This window comes from Fukomys damarensis, unplaced genomic scaffold (genome assembly GCF_012274545.1).
Source record: "Fukomys damarensis isolate Sample0158 unplaced genomic scaffold, DMR_v1.0_HiC HiC_scaffold_37, whole genome shotgun sequence".
NCBI classification, from domain to species: domain Eukaryota; kingdom Metazoa; phylum Chordata; class Mammalia; order Rodentia; family Bathyergidae; genus Fukomys; species Fukomys damarensis.
In genome coordinates this window covers 44,023,139-44,041,134 of record NW_022900949.1, presented here as the reverse complement: position 1 = coordinate 44,041,134, position 17,996 = coordinate 44,023,139, and the positions used below count along the sequence as shown (strand labels likewise).

The following is a 17,996-nucleotide window of genomic DNA, read 5'->3' as shown; positions in this document are numbered from 1 at the left end:
CACACACACACACACACACACACACACACATTATTCCTTAGCTGAAGTGCTTGGGACCAGAAGTGTTTCAGATCTTGGATTTTCATAAACTTTGTAACATTTGCATGAACATAATGATATAATTTGGGGATGCAACTCAAGTCTAAACACAAAATTCAGTTATGTTTCATCTATACCTTAAACACATAGTCTAGGGATAATTTTGTACAATGTTTTTAGTGTGCTTGCATTTTGACCATGGCCTGTCACATGAGGTCAGGTGTGGCATTTTCCATGGTGTTGTGACAGTACCATGAAATAATGTTTCAAAATTTGGGTCACTTCAGATTAGGGAATTCCAGATTAGGGATCACTAACCTGTATATTTTATGTGTGTAAAAGAAAAAGGCACTGGCTTAGCCACAAAAATATTTGGAATTTGTTTTCTGTATGGATCTCTTTTTCTTTCATTAGCTCATTAAGGCTAAGACTCAAACAGACCTACAAACAAATAGGATGACTCTACTCATAGAAATGTGGAACACTGAAACTTAAGGAAGTCAGTGAACAATTACAGTTTTTTTAAGCCAGATACAATATAATTTCTGATTTTTGCCCATGGTTTTGTGCCATTTTTAACAGATTAAACTTGTTTGATATTGCGCACTACAATTACTGCTAAATGCTGTACACTTAGATTTTTAGTGAATAAATTATTTCTGTTTATTAAAATAAATTTTGTTAAGACATAAAAATTAGTAATCTGAAAATATACTAATACCTAGGCTCTGATTTGTCAATGCTTCCCTCCAAAGGATTAGGATAAATATAATTAGCTGGATCTTCATTTTTGTCAATGGATGTTTCTTGCTTTTTTCTGAAAAAAAAATCATAACATGAAATTTTTTATCACATATCTGAAAAAAGTATCAAAATAGTTGGATCAGAGTACAATACACTTTATACAAGTATTTGGCAATCTCACTCTTCTATATGCAGATATTCAGTTAGCACCATGGGTTTAAAGATGTTTCTTTCACCTTGACTTAGCACCTGTGTCAAAAACACATTTACGGTCTGAGTTTGTTTTCATATTCTCAATTATACCCCATTATCTCCATGTCTATCTGTTTGCTAGTACCACACAGTCTTGATTAATCAGCCTTTGTTGAAACTTTTGAAGTTGAGAGAGTAACTCCTCCAACTCTGCTCTTTCTCAAGAATTTTAAGATCACCTTGTCAACTTCTGAAAAAAAAAATAGGCAATTGGAATTTTGATAGAAATTGCATTGAACATATAGATACTTGTGGTGTAGTGCCACTATTATGGTTTCTACCTTGATGTCCCCCAAGAGCTTCATGTACTCATAGTCAGGGCTTTTGAATGATGAGTGATATAGTTGTTAGGAGCAGAGGTCTAGATGGAAGAAAGTGGTCACTGTGACCGTGGTTTGCAAGAGTATCTCTCCCTCCCACCCTCCTTTCTGTCTCTACTCCATGGCTACCAAGACATGAACAGCTTTTCCTCCACTGTGCCCATCTGCCATAATATCCTGCCTTGGAAACAGCCAGCTATGGACTAAAAACACAAGCCAAAATAAACCTCCCCTCCTTTAGTTGTGGGTAAGAGACATTATGCTTCAGTGATGAGAAAATTACTAAGGCAGTCACTTTAAAATTATTAAGTCTTCCAATCTATTAATATGTGATTTCTATGTGAGATTTATTCAGAGGTTTTTATTCTGTATTTTCAATGAAGTTTTTCAAGCATAAGAGGTTAATAAGAACCCAGGCATAAAGAGTCTAGGAAACTCTCTGAAAAGAAAATAAATGTTCAGAATTGTGTTTACATCCCTCTTCAGGTTGGACGTATATGTGGAAAATGAAATTTCATTGGTTCCAATCCAGGCTTGACTTCATTGCCCTCTTTGCCTCTTTTCTTACAGACACTGGAGCCTCAGAATAAACAATCTTCATGACTGTCCATGCCCATTTCCTTTGGCTTGGCTCTGTCACAGTTCTCTCTTCAGGTCTCCAATTCTCACTCCACACCTCTGGTCTCTAAAATGGCGACAATAGCTTAATTTTGGAGAGGGGCATTACTCAAAGGTATATTACTTCAATGTCTTGTGAATATTGCCGAATTGCTTCCCTATGGGTTATATCAAGTGATAATCTCATATCTTCACCCATATAGCATGATCCACTGTTGTCACTTTCCATTCTTATTAGTCTTTTCCATTATGTTTGCATTATTTGTTCTGATTTGCCCATCTTTCATGTTGCTTGTGCTCTTGAGGTGAATATAATTTTCTTTTTGGACCAGGGATCAAAAGCAGGTCCTTGTGCTTGAGAGACAGGAGGCAGAACCACTGAGCTAAATCCTCGGCCCCTAGGTGAATTTAATTTTTGTGTGTAAACTTATTTTTCATTCCCTTGACTAGTAATGCATTCTGGGTACAGAGTGAAAGCTTTCATTCCTCAGATGGATTGGGAAGGGCAGCTTCATGGAAAAGAGAAGTTGTACATTTGTCATTTGCACTGCATCACTCCTGCTCCCCTCTTCCAACCCCAACTCTTATCCAAATACTTCTCCTTCAGGCTCTGTAGTTATTCTAGGAAGACACCCTTTATTAATTATTGATTATTTATGGTTCTTGGTCCTTGGATGCTTCCACCTCTCTGTCTCTCCTGTGATATTCTGCAGTTTGTATTTGGTGGAGGATGCCAGTAGTCAGTGACAAATTGCCATTGTATATATATATATATATATATATATGATATAGAACTTTATACTAGGATGAATTTATAGCATTAAATACATATATCTTTCTTGAAAAAGAAGAAACATAAAATCAATCATCTGAGCTTCCATCTTAAGAAACAAGGAAAGAAAGCTCAAAGTACACACAAGAAAAGAAGCACTAAAAAATTACAGCAGTAGTTTATGAAATTAAACATCAATACAGAAAGGTTATGAAACCAAAAGATATTACTTTGAGAACATCAATACATCATTTAACATCTAGCCAAACTAAGAAAGAAAAAAAAAGAAAGCAAACACAAGTTACAAATATCAGAATTGAAAGAGAAGACATCACTACATAGACATGGGACATTAAAATGAAAATAAAGGAATATTATGAACAGTTCTATGCCCACAGATCTGACAACCGTATTAGTAAGTTTCTCACTGCTTGGATAAAATACCCAGTATCTATAACTTAAAGGAAGAAAGGTTAACTTTGGCTCATGGTGACAGTCCATGACTGGCTGACTCCAAGGCAGAAACAGCATGGCAGAGGAAAGGTACTCAACCCATGGTAACCAGCAAGCAGAAAGATAAAGGAGAAAAAGAAGCAAGAATACACTCTTTCAGGTAACACCTTCAGTGACTCTCCTCCAGCCAAGACCCACCTTCTAACTGTACATTCAGCTACTGAATTCATCAATGGACAAATTCACTGATGTGTTCAGCATCCCCATGATCTAGTCACCTCCAAAGTCAGGAGACATTTACATGTACATAACAATAACCTAGATGAAATTGGGCAATTCTTTGAAGCTTATAGTCTGCAGAAACTTAGAAGAAATCAAATCAATAATTAATAAGCTTCCAATACAGAAAGCACTGTACCCACATAGATTCACTGAGTTCTTCCAAACATTTAAGAAGAAATTATACTAATTCTCTCCTCTTTTTCCAGAAGATAAAAGCAGAATCTATTTTCTTATTCTGTGACATCAATATCACTCTAATATCAAAAACATACAAAGATGTTACAAGAAAAGAAAACTGTGGGCTAATATCACTCATAAACATAAATGCAAAAATCTTCAAGAAGAGATAGCAAATCAAATCAAAAAATGCATAAAAACAACTATATACTATGACTAACTGGAATTATTCTAGTTATACAAGTTTGGTTCAACATTTAATAATCTATCTGTGTAATATGTCATATTAACAGGTTAAATAAGAAAAGTCACATTAGAAGCAGATAAACCATTTGACAAAAACAAATGCCCATTAATAATACAAACTCTTAGCAAGTAGAGGAACACTCTCAACATGATAAAGAACATCTTTACCACAATACAGTAGCACACACCTATAATCTCAGCACTTGGGAGGCTGAGGCAGAAGGGTTACCAAGTTTTAGCCCCACCTGAGCAAGTTAGTGAGACCTCATATCCAAAAAATTTTTGTTACTGTTTAAAAACAGCTGGGAATGTAGCTCAGTGTTAAGTCCCTGAGTTCAATTTCCAATACAAAAACACACATACACACACACACATACACACAAAAACACTCTACAGATATCATACTTTAACTTTGAGAAACTGGAAGCTTTCCTTCTAAGATAATATAAAGATGTCCTTTCTCACTACTTCTTTCAACATCATACTGTAAGCTCTCATTATTCATACAATAAGATAAGGAAGTAAATAAAATATATTCTACCTGGGAAAAAGGAAATGAAACTGTCTTTTTTTGCAAATGGTGTGGTTTTAGAAAATCCCAAAGAAACAACAAAACTTCTGAAACTAATAAACCAAGGAGTAAAATACGTATAAAATTCAGATGTGCCAGCAACCTGAGCCACACAATGGGAAGTGCCACCAGCCACATGTGTAGATTCCAAGTCCTGGCCATGACCACTCACCAACTCCTGGCTAGCTTGGCATTTTGTTTTCACTCAACACGGGGCAACCCAGTAGCTACCAACCAACCAATCTGATCATGGATGAAGCCAAAGCCCTTGGAAAGAAGTGAAGAATCTGAAGTCTTCTAACTTTCATCCCAGAAATTCACAAAACCAAGAGACCTACATGGGAGGAGCAGCCCTCCTCCCTAACACAAACAAGCAGGTCCCTAATGCAAGGGCAAAGCACCCTCTGATGTAAGGGCATGACCATCCACCAGCTCCAAGTCAGCCCTACCTTTTGTTTCCTCATGGCTTTTGCACAGCAGAGATGAGAACTAACCACTGGCATAATCCTGAATGAAGACAATGCCAGGGATAAAAGGAAGCAACTGGACCCCACAAATGTGGACATTAAATCCAACAGCACACTCAAACCCCTGACCTGTAACCTACATACAACAGAGACCAGAGGGTTGATCGCATTCCTAATCTGCCAACAGGAGCAAGGACATGCCTTGGCTTGGGCAGAATAAACAAATAAACATAAAACAAATAAACAAAAAAAATAGACACATAAGAAGACAAGCCAAAAATGCCTCCCAAAACTTCCATTGAACATTGAAGTGGAGAAACCAAAGGCTTCACATCCAGATTATGTGAAAATATGAGTAGAAAAATATTGGGCCAATTAAACAAAATCATCAGCAGTCTAAAGAAAACACATAAAAAGATAGAATAGCTAAACAAAATGATATAAAACATGCATGACCAACATAGAAAAGAGTTAGAGACCACAAAATGGATCAATGAGAAATTCAGGAAATCAAAAGTTCCATTGAAAGTATGGGTATCTGAATTAGCCAGTATGAGAACAGTCTCAGCAATAGAAGACAAGACTGTTGTTGGTGACTAATTAATAAGAGATGTCTTTAAAACAAGAGAACATAAAAATTACATCCAGCAGCTGCTAGATGACTCAAAGAAGCCTTATATAAGAGTAATTAGAATTAGAAAAAAATCAGAAAATAAAATAAATGGTATTTTTTAAAACCGGTGCACTGAAATAATAGCTGAAAACTTTTCAACTAAAGTAAAAGAATTCAACATTCAGATAACTGAGGCATATAGAATCCTAAATAGTCATGATCAGAAAAGAATTTCTCCACAACACATCCTAGAAGTCCAACACAAGAATAGAATCTTAAAATTGGGTAGAGGGGCAACCCACTTTCCAGTCCCTCTTCTGTCTCTCTTAGACAGAAGCTTTCTTTCCTTCAATAAATTTTTCCTACTCTTAATTAACCTCTGTTGCTCCTAGAATTCATTCTTTGATTTTAGAGAACATGAACTCTCATTTCAGATATCTAGCAAGTTTAGGAGTTACATCTCTCCCTCTGTATAATTTTGGTGGTTTTCCACCAAGATTACTGGTTGGCAGTAAGAGTTTTCTTTCATGGGTTCTAACTTTGGTATTTTTGCTTCATAGATTATAATTTGTTTTATAGACTCTCATTTGTCATAAATTCTGGGTTTTGCTATATAAATTCTGGCCTTTGTTTCAGCTTTTTGTCTCAAAAGTGTCTTAATTTTAAGTTATGTATTTTAAGTGTTTGCAAATTTCTTGTTTTTCTTATGTATTGTATTTTGTTAAAATTATGTTTTATTCTTTTTTTATGTGTTGCATTTGCACTTAGTTGCTTCAAAATGCTATAAAATGGGTGTCTTAGGAAATCATCTCAGATAAAGACAGTTCAGGATTTTATCTGTCCCTTATAGAATTGTAAACAAATGGTGGTTACTCTGCCAGCTGGTAATTGCCTTTAGGGCAGCTGCCACTCTCAAAGCAGAGGACAGGTGTCTCCAGTTGCCCTCTGGTGAATCCCATTGATGCCACTGGCAGGTGGAATTTGATGAGATAGGCAATTGCATTCCTTTCAGAGACAGATCTCTAATTGCATGGAACTAGCAAAAACTGAGGTGACAACTGAGGGGTCATGGCCAGGGCTACTCTCTGGCAGATACCCAAAAGTCCCTCATAAGAAACTAGCTCCTGACAGCCCATCTGGGTAATCAACAGAAAATCTCCACATCTTGTCCTGTTCTGGACTCTTCTGAGAGGTGAAATGGGAACTCTTTGTCAGTGGTTATCCAGTATCCTCTGCCCCAGAGTGATCTGAAACAATGCCATCAGAGCCCTTTCTTAAGCCTCCATTAAGAGTTGAGTTACAGGTTTCAGCTGCTTTCTCTACTAGTAAAACAGACCTCTAGACAAATACAAAAAATAAATCTTTCATAGATTAAACACTACTGAACCTTCTCCCCTCCCCAGGCATGGTCTTCATCATTTAGAACATTGGTTATGGACTTTGGAACATTGACTGTGGACTTATAAAATGCTATATGGTGATTTCTTGGATGTTTAATCAGCTTGAGCTTTATTTGGACTTTTTCTCTCTGCTAGTGAGTTAAAAACTCCCCTTAGATTTTTCTCCAATTTGTTGGGAGTTCATTTGAGAATCCCTCATAGTCAGACCACTCCTCCTTCCAGAAAGTCAGACTGAGACAACTTGCAAAAAGTGTTTTGTCTTACACTAGGGAAAATAGCAACCAGTAACTTGCATCTGTGTTGTTACATGCCAACTAGAAGCTGGGACTACTTTGGTCAGTCCTTCTCTTCCTTTGTATGTGTGCATAAGAAGTTGATAAACATACCTTTACAATGTAGACTGTGGCTGCTAGGAAGACCTATTAGTTTCAAATACTTAGTGAATTTAAAATGGAACTTATAGGAGGAGCCTTGTCTTGCTGCTAATAAAAGTTGCCTGAATGACTGCATAGACAATAGAAATTTCTCAGAGCTTTCTTTACCTTGGGGTCCAGGACAGAATCTCTGACTTAGCATCTCTGGAAGTGATCTCTTTTGCAGGAAAAGTACCCTAATTTGACTGTTGACCTATTTTCCTCTCTCTATTTCAAGGAACTAGAAAGCAGTGGTTTGAATTTCTTGGTTTGCCAGTAATACTTCCTGCTGTAAACATGATTGTTATGGCTGAAGTCAACTGTAACTTGTGCTTTGAGAATACTTACGGGAGTAAGGATATGAGTTACCTGAGGAAGATAAGATCATGCTCTGGTAAAGGGTAGATAGTCCAGTCCAGTTTTATTTTCTGGGTCTCTCTCCAGATGGTAGCTACCTACCCTAGAGTGGAATAAATCTTGGGGGACTCCGTAGGGGGGACAGGAATCAAGCAGAGATTTATGGGATGCAGTATTTTTTTCTCTTGTTTCAGATTAGGAACTCTACATCTGAACCTCAAACTCCTTTCATGTGTATTAAGGAGCAATTTAGTATTTCCCTGTACCTGTGTGTGGTGTACCTAACTCCTAAAGCCAAGTACACAGAGGAAAGTACTATGATGCTATCTCACAATTAGAATTTTACTGTAAAAGAGAGAAAATAGTCAAAATCATCTTGAGATTTTCTTTACAGTAAAAAGTAATTCTTGCTTGTGTTCAAGTGTAAATGTAATGACAGGCACCTCACCCTTAAGACATTCAATACCTCTAAGCCTGAGGTTACTCCTCACCCTAGGACAAAGTTTCTAAGACAACTTTAAATCTTGACCACCAGGTGCTGAGGATGGAGTATTAAAGTATTAAGCCATAATTAAAACCTCTATGAGGCTATATCCATTCATAGCTAAGTTGTTCATGTCCCTCAAAGACAATATCCCTTGCAGGAAGTAAATGGCAAATGTGGGACTACCTGTGTTCATGTGTCTTTCTCAGTGATCTAAGACAGATTAAATGAGACCTAATAAAGTTTTTGGATGATCCTGATATGTACATTGAGGTCTTTAGAGAACTTACTCAGACCTATGGACTAGATTAGAAAGATGTAATGGTGCTCTTAAATCAAATATTGGTGTTTAATGAGACAAGTAGTATTACATTTAGAGATAAATATTATCTTAATTTTGGAAGCTCAGAAGAGAGGCAGCCGGGATTATAACTGGTTTCTACTGGAACACAAGCGTAGGTAGCCAAGATACCTGTGTTCTGCTGAATTTTCCTACAGACAGAGGTTATAATGTTTTTAGGTCTGAGGCACAATTTTGCAGCCTTGAGGTAAAATACTTAGGCTTTGTTATATCTAAGGAAACCCAAAGACTTGGGGAAGAAAGAATTAAACCAATTCTTTTTTTTCCACAGCCCAAGACTAAAAACAGCTAAGATTTCTAGAAATTATAGGCTTTTGTCACCTTTAGATAGTAGGATATAGTGAGATTGTGTGACCCATCTATCAGCCTATAGAAAAACCCAAAAGACAGCCATATTTTAACCAGGGAACCTGGTTCCCAGACTGTATTCCAGAAGCTCAAACAAGCACTTCTAAGTACCTGCCTACAGGACATATCAGTTTTTATGTTAATAAAAGGAAAGACATGGCTTTGGGAATGTTTCTACAAGATCAGAGAGCTGCTCAACAGCTTGTGGAGTATCTAAGTCATAAACTAGATATTATGGATTCAAAATAATTTAAAAAGAAAATCTCTAAAGAATATAGTTAGAACACTTTCATTCTCTTTCAAGAGGCAAAAAAAGCAACCATTCAGGTTCTTTAATTAATAGTTTAATTTTCTACTTGACAATGCAACTAGAGTCACTCATTGCCCTTGTCTCTAGAGAAATGTTTTGCTAAGGATTGCAGATCCATTCTGGAAAAATCCTGATTTTAGTTGTCCTTCTATACCTGAGAAGGTTGAGATTTAGTTCTCGTGCAATATTTAAAGGCACCCTTGCTGGGCGTGGTGGTGCACACCTGTAATCCCAGTACTCGGGAGGCTGAGGCAGGAGGATTGCTGTGAGTTTGAGACCATCCTGGGCTACACAGTGAGTTCCAGAGCAGTCTGAACTACATAGTGAGACCTAGTCTCAAAATCACCCAATAAATAAATAAATAAATAAATAAATAAATGAAATTTTTGTCCTTTCTGTACTGCTCTGCCACTGAGAAATAACAACACAGTTCTCAATAGTATTTAATTCAAGTCACTTCCCTCCTCTGTGGCTGCTGGATTTAAGGACAAAGCTTCCAGAATGGTGAGTTTCCCCTCTCTGGAACCCTTCCAGAGTAAAGCTGACCTCCACTTATTTCTGGGCCATAAAGAAAACTGGTCTAGGCTTAATACCAAAACTCTTGAAGACTAAATTTAAGTTTTAGTCCAGATTTATGTGACTTTAGCCCTCAGGTGAAATTAGAGAGCGAAAAAACAGCTAACACAATTCTGGCCACTTTCTTGTACCTATAGTCTGAACCGCTGGCACTGGACAAGGCAAAGTCTAAGAGACACCTTAGATTAGACATAGAGCAAGAGAGCTAGTTGGAGTTGCCTTCTTTCCCCTTGTTTCTTTTCAAAATGGGGAGAATGGTCATAGACATCTGCACCACAGCAGGTTGGAGCCTTGGCAGGCCTTCTTCCCTCACTGCATGGAATTCATATTTAGCTCCAAAGTGTGTCACCTGGTCTCTTCTACATACAAACCTGGACTGAGTGGACCCCCACTAGAGATAGTTAAAATTACTGGTAACAGTCTGTCCCTTTATAGGGAACAATTACATTGTGGCTGTCAGCAACCATGCCTGTGTAGCTGGGTATTCCAGCCAGATAAACTGTTTCTGCTTTCACAGGTATAGAAGATTGTTATTCCTTTTGATTCTTATTACAAAAAATCTCTGTTAATTGATCTAGAAAGTTGTGACTACTATTTTATAATTATAAACCTAAAAATTATAAAAGCTATTATAATTCAATTTGGCCAAATATATCTGACTGAACTCTGGGTTATAAACTAGTTGTCTTATGTGTGTCTGTCTGCCTGTCTGCTCAATTTGTTACAATATGTACATGAGTTTCATTTTAATTCTTTCTCTTGTGGCATTTTGGATTTTTTAAGACACTTGCCTGTAACTCAGGTTGGCTTATAGATAAATGTCACTAAAGACAGGCTTCCCCCAGGTAGCCAGATGATCCAAGTAATATCAACTGGTTTTACAAATACAGTACATATTTAACTCAGGAATCTTCCACTGGTCAAAAATAATGTGTTAATTGTAATGATCTATCAGGTCATCTAAAAATTTGTTATGAAAATTACACAAAGACCTTTAGGCTTAGGAAAACTACTGGACAGGACTTCCCTTGGTAAATAAATAAGTGGCTTCCTGGAAAAATTTATCCCAGCCTTTGTTCACAAAAGGAACCCCAGTAATTTCCATAGCCTTATGGAAAATAAATTGCTAAACATACTATTGTGGTATGTATATATTGGTTATAGTCAAATGGCTAAGTTTTCTATGAGAAAACAATAAGGTTTTATTTAAAATGCTCTTGGTACAAAACAAAATTAAAGAACAGAAGGTTTTGTGTAGCTGCTACTCATCATTATTTTATGGTGTATATATTCATGCCTTCTAGGTGTACATGTTTTCTAGGATATTTATGGTAACAATCTTTTGGACCCAGGTATCTGCCTTTCTCTTGCACTTCAGCTACTTGTGATAAGAGGTACATGTCAAGCCAGCATGAGATAAGCAGTCAAATAATAGTTTTCTTAAAAACTTATGTGATGCATGTTATATGTTTCACCAAGCTTAGGAATGCTCAGCTGCCAAATAGTTGAAACAATGTCACACACTAAAATTAGAAGTTAGACATTATGAACTCCTAAAGTACATTTATAGGCTAATGTGTATGTTCTCTTTAGATGGCATCCTAGTAAAGGATGACAAATAAGAATTAAATAAAAATTTTATGTATTTAATGTCTTGTGATCAGATGGAGGTGTTTGACTGAAAAAAATATTCCATAGTAAGATGAACATTGTTACAAAGAAAATGCCATCATGATTGTCATGCTAAAATACTACATGTGGCTCTTGATCTTAAGTTTCTATAACATATAACTGTTTTCTGTTAACATTCTGCAGGGATTAAACTACTAGAACAACCATAGTTGATAAGAAATAACAGCCCCCTAACTATGCTTTATATTTCAAAGTGCTTAATGTACAGACAAAATTATAATAGTTAAGCTTACTGCTTCTATTTCACTTCTAATGTCACTGATCTTCTCTTCTGGGTGTTCAACAACTAAAGTTTGGAGACCAAAACTAGTCTCCAAAAGGTAACTAGGCAAAGAGGTATACCAATACTTTGGCCCTAGCCCCTCAAGGTCAACAAGAATCCAGGACGTGAGGGAACCTTTTCTACAGGATCCTACTTCTTTGGTAAGTCACTCAACCTCCTGAGCAGGGAGATTGCTGGGCACCAGAGGACAAATGTACTATGTGCCAAAGGAGGGTCACCATGAGAGAAAAATTCTACTGTGTTTTACTGAAAGCAACATAGTTAAGCAAGGCTGTGACCCATCCTGATGGCTGACATTGACAGGAGCTCAGAGGCTCTATGTATGGTTCCAAAATAATGCCCAAAGAGACTTAATTTACCTTGATAGATAGCAAGAGGTTCATGTTGATTCTCACTTTAACTGGGTCTTAGACACCCAGAAGAAAAGAAAAACCAAAAGAGGTATAAAATAATGTCATAGTAATAAAGCTAGATATAAAAAGGGGGTCAGTCACTGATCCCTTCTGACAGCTTCCAACCCTACCAGTAGCTGACCATGGTTATGGATCATCAGGAAAAACTATGGTAATATCTATAAGAGCTCAGCTAGAGTTCTATATTTCTTAGTGAAATTTGTTCTTCAAATTGTCTCCTATCTTACAACTAAAACTAGAGACACTTATGACAAAGTGTCAGACTTATAGCTAACCTCTGTCAATGAAAGAATCTAAGTCCAGCAGTTTCAACCACTGTTTCAATTTCTAAGTGTGACTTTCTCCCCAACCTGCCCTTTCATTCTAGTGTGCTCATGCTTATGCATACTCGAATTTCTTAAAAGATTTGTTTATTCTTGTGTAGAGGCTGCCAAACTCCAAGCAGTCATACAAATGGAACCAATGACAAATGTGCTAGATTTCTTTTACCTGAATCCACCAGATCAACCTTGTAAACAGCTCATAACTGCTAAACTATACAATATGACTTCTATGTTGGATTCTGAAGTCCCTTGGACCTTCTCCTTATCCTCTTTGTGGGCTATATTCATAACAATCTTGCAGACCATATAATTTGGCCAATGCATTCTTTACTGTTTCTTTGGTTTCATCTCCTCCAGACTTAAAAGCTATGCAGCTGCAAAGATGACAATGCCTGGCACCTATAGAAGGCCTTAGATAGACCCTCTGTGGAGTAACTCTAACTGCTGATCACAACTAACTATGACCCTCTTCAGCTGGAAGTAGCCAGAGCTGTCTTCACACTTTGCCCCCTCACAGCAGTTAGGAGTACTTCTTCAGATGGGGGAATGTTATAGATAAATAAGTAAATTAGTTATCTTGTAGGCAGTTGGACAGGGCCAGCCCAGGAGGAGCCAACATGGAGTACAATCAGGACACATTCACTGAAGGCCAGAATTGTAAAAGGAGAGAAACTACTATACCCTTGTGCTTGCCCTGGGGATAAATAGCAGTGATTGATATTATAAAAAGGTATCAATCACCTGAGTGGGGGGCCAAGGTCTTAGCCCAGCCTTTCCAGGAACTATCCTTGACCCCCACCCTTACTGAAAATGCTTGTACACTTGCTACATGACTTATTCCCCCATCTGACCCCTACTTAATCAATATTACCTGGGTGACTGTACTTGTAATCTTAATGGTTGATCATGGTGTTGCCCCACTTTATGCCCAACTTGTAATTTTCCATTGGGTCTTATAGTTTTATCCCACTTTGTACCTGTCTCACCAAATGGCTTTGCTGTATAAAACATCTTTGAAAAGTGAGGTGGGTGGGCAACCCACTTTCTGGTCCCCTTCTGTCTCTCTTAAACAGAAGCTCTCTTTCCCTCAATAAATTTTTCCTACTCTTAATTAACAAAAAATAAGTAGGTAGAGAAAAAGCAACAAATCACATATAAAGGAAAAATCCATTAAAATTGCAGCAGACTTCTCAACACAGACCTGAAAGTCCAGAAGAGGTTGTAGTGAAGTTTCAAGCTCTAAGCAAGAACAATTTACAACTCAAGCTGACTTATTTTGTGAAACTCTTTCAAATTGATGGAGAAATAAGATACATTCATAATAAGGAGCACCTGAAGAAATTTATGACCACCAAACCAAGACTCCAAAAACTTCTCAAGGATATCCTAGAAGAAGACAATGAAATTAACAATGACCAAAGGTCTAGTAGACCCCTGGTAGAGGTAGACAGCAGGAGGTAGAAGGTAAATATCAGAAATGAGCAAGAGAAAAATAAGACAATAACAGGAATAAGCCAATACTTCTCAGTAAGAATTTTCAATGTGAATGGTTTCAATTCTTCAGTCAAAAGACACATGCTGGCAGAACAGATTGATGAGCAAAATCTAAAGATATGCTGTATGCAAGAAACATATTTAATACAAAATTAAACTCATAGACTTAAAAAATTCAAAGGATGGAAAAAAATGTTCCATGAAACAGGAACCCCCAAAAAAGCAGGTATAGCTATCCTATGTTCAGAAAAAGTGGATCTTAAACTAAAACTGATCAAAAGAGGCTACTGAATATTCATTAATGAAACAATTCAACAGGAAGAGGTAACAATTAGTATATATATACCCCAAACAATGGAACCCAATTTCACAAAATAAGGGCTGTAGGCTACTGAATATTCATTAATGAAACAATTCAACAGGAAGAGGTAACAATTAGTATATATATATACCCCAAACAATGGAACCCAATTTCACAAAATAAGGGCTACTGGACATATAAAAGAGCAGACAAACATAAACATAAGCACAATTATAGTGGGAGGACCTCAATACCCCCTTATGACAAATAGATAGATCAACTAGACAACAAATTAGCAAAAATATCAGAGTTGAACAAAATTTTCAAGCCAGTGGACTTAATAATTACCTACAGAGCATTCCACCCAACAACAGAAGAATACACATGCTTTTTGGAGTAAATATTAGATAATAAATCAATTTTAAGTAAATGTACAATACTTGAAATTATACCACGCATATTACCAGACCATAGCACAATGAAGTTAGAAATCAACAAGAAAACACAGAAATTATGAAAATTTGTGGAAACTAAACAATATACTGCTAACTAAACAAGGGGTTACAGAAAAAAAATCAAGAAAGAAATAAGACAGTTTCTACAACTCAATGATAATGCCGGTATAGCACTCCAAATTTTATGGGACACTCTGAAAGTAGTCCTAAAAGGGAATTTTATAGCTGTGAATGCCCACATCACAAAAACAGCAAGCCCCCAAAATTAAACTAATGATGCAACTCGAGGTCCTAGAAAAACACAAATTCAAAGCTAGTATAAGGAAGAAAATTACAATGGTCAGAACAGAAATCAATGAAATTGAGACCCCCCCCAAAAAAAGAATTAAAAAAAGAATCTAAAAGCAGTTCTTCAAAAACAATAGACAAAATATACAAACCCTTAGTCAATCTAAACAAAAAAAGGAGAGAACAGACCAAAATCAATGCATTTAGAAATTCAAAAGGTAGAATTACATGGGCACTGCTAAAATCAGAATCATTATAACAACTACTTTGAAAATCTATACACCAATAAATCGGACAATTCAGAAGAAATGAATAGATTCCTAGATACATATGAATTACCAAAATTGAACCAAGAAGATTAAAAAAACCTGAATAATCCAATAATAGGCAATAAAACTGAGGCAGTAATTAACAGCAATCATTTTTTAAACCCTACCAACTGAGAAAAGTCCAGGTCCAGATGGTTTTTTCTGCTCAATCCTAGAAAAAATTTCAAGATCCCAGTGATGAACATAGCTGTATACTTAAAAAAACCAATAAACTCAATAAGATTTAAAAAAACTTCAAGGAAGTTCTAACACCATTACCTCAAGCATTTGAATGAAATTGAAAGGACTACTCACAAAGTCATTCCTGGAAGCTACCATTACCCTGATTCCAAAACCAAACAAAGAAACTTAAAAAGAAAACTATGGACCAATTTTTGGAATGAGCATAGTTGCAAAAATCCTCAACAGGATACTGGAAACAGAATGCAATGAATCATCAAAAAGATTATATATCACAAGCACATAAGTTTCATCCCAGGAATTAAAGGATAGTTTAACATATGCAAATCAATAAGTATAATACATTATATAATCAGAAGCAAGGACAAAAGTCATATGATTATCTCAATAGACACCTTTAAAAAATTCATCATTCTTTTATGATAAAAAAAATGAAGAAAATAGGTATAGAAGGGTCTTAGCTCAATCTGACAAAAGGTATTTATGACAAATCTTTTGCCAACATCTCATTAGAAGAGAAAAAACTGAGTGTTCTCTCTAAAATCAGGAATGAGACAAGGATGTTCTGTCTTCCACTATCATCACGTCTGTTTAACATGTACTTGAAACATTAGCAAGAGCATTTAGGCATGAAAAAGAAATAAAAGAGATATATATGTAGAGGACAGAAAGAATTCAAATTATCCTTATTTGCAAATGACATGATCCTCTACATAGAAGACCCAAAAAATTCACCAAAAGACTTACAATTAATAAACTAATTCAGTAATGTAGCAGGATTCAAAATCAATAGCATTCCTGTACACTAATAATGAACCCACTGAAAAAGAAACTAGGAAAAATAACATTCATAATAGTAACAAAAAATTAAATATTTAGGAAATAACCTTCCTACACAATGGAATACCTCTAAGATGAAAACTGTTACTCAGAAAAAGTAAATTGAAGAAGACATTAGAAAATGGAAAGATATCCCCTGTTCCTAGATAGGTAGAACAAATGTAGTCAGAATGGCTGCACTTCCAAAATTGATAACAGATTTAATTCAATCCCAATCAAAATTCCAAGAGCATTTTTCACAGAATGGGAGAAAATAATCCTATAATTCATACAGAACCCAAAGAGATCCAGAACACCAAAAGCAATACTGGGTAAAAGTAACAAAGACGGATCACAAGCCAAGACTTCAAGTTATATTACCAAGCTATGGTGATAAAAACAGCATGGTACTGGCATAGAAATAGACACGATGAGCAATGGAACAGAATAGAGGGTGTAAAAACAATGCCAACCGTATTCAACTATTTCATCTTTGACAAAGGGGTGCAAAATATACACTGGAGAAAAGATGGCCTCTTCAATTTAAAAAAATGGATGCACATGCAGAAGATTAAATGTAGAACTATATCTTTCCCTGTGTACTAAACTAAAATCAAAAGAGATTAAAAATCTAGATGTTTCCAAATTTGCCCATCCGTTGGAAACTGGATAAAGAAGTTGTGGTTTTTCTATAAAATGGAATATTACTCAGCCATAAAGAGCGAGAGAATAGATTCATTCATAGGAAAATGGATACATATTGAAGATATACTCCTAAGTGAAATAAATAAGTCCCACATGTGTAAATACCAAATAGTTTCCCTGGTGTGAATATTCTGCAACAATGCATAAGATTCTAATAAGATTACTGACATTTAGAAATGGGAGGAAAGGAGCTAAAGGTGTAGGGAAGGTGTGATACGTAGGGGAAGAACAAAAAGGGAAAAGAAAAAAAAGTGAGAGAATGAAAAGATGAAAATAAAGTGTTTGTAGATGGGGAGGGGAGGAGGGGGTGAAGGGAGGGCAGAGGTAAGGGGAAAAAAATGAGAATCAAGACTTGCCATGTAAAGGTACATGATCCCAACAATGAATGTAACTGTACTGTATCCCTAAATGTACCAATAAACTCAATTAAAAAAAAATCTAGATGTTGAAACAGAAATAGTTAATCTGCTGGAAGATAAAATAGGTAAAACCCCTGAACTCATAAATATAGTAGGCAAAACTCTGAGTAGAACCTCAGTTACACAGGAAACAGTATAAGAAACAACAAATGGGATCATATCAAATTAAAAAGCTTCTGCACAGCAAAGCAAACAAACAAAATAGCAAAGAAACATCCTACAGAATGGGAAAATAATTTGTCAGATATTTCTGTGACAGGAAATTAATATCTAGAATATATAAAGAACTCAAAAAAGTACATTACCCAAAAGACCTAGTCAAATAATGAACAGACACTTCACAGAAGAAATACAAGAGACCAGTAAATACATGAAGAAATACTCAGTATCGCTTGCCATTAGAGAAATTAAAATTAAAACAACACTGAGGTTCCCAGAAAGAAGAGCCATCATCAAGAAAGAAAATAATAACAAATGCTGGATAGGCAGTGG

At 36.1% G+C, this 17,996-nt stretch overlaps 1 protein-coding gene across 1 annotated transcript in view; it reads right to left on the bottom strand.

The window, feature by feature from the left end:
* Positions 1–17,996, bottom strand: part of Col6a5 (collagen type VI alpha 5 chain) — a 223,016-nt gene that overhangs the window by 106,372 nt on the left and 98,648 nt on the right. The window contains 1 exon segment of the mRNA XM_033759692.1: positions 761–856. Coding sequence (XP_033615583.1) covers positions 761–827 — 67 coding nt within the window. The 5' untranslated portion in view covers positions 828–856.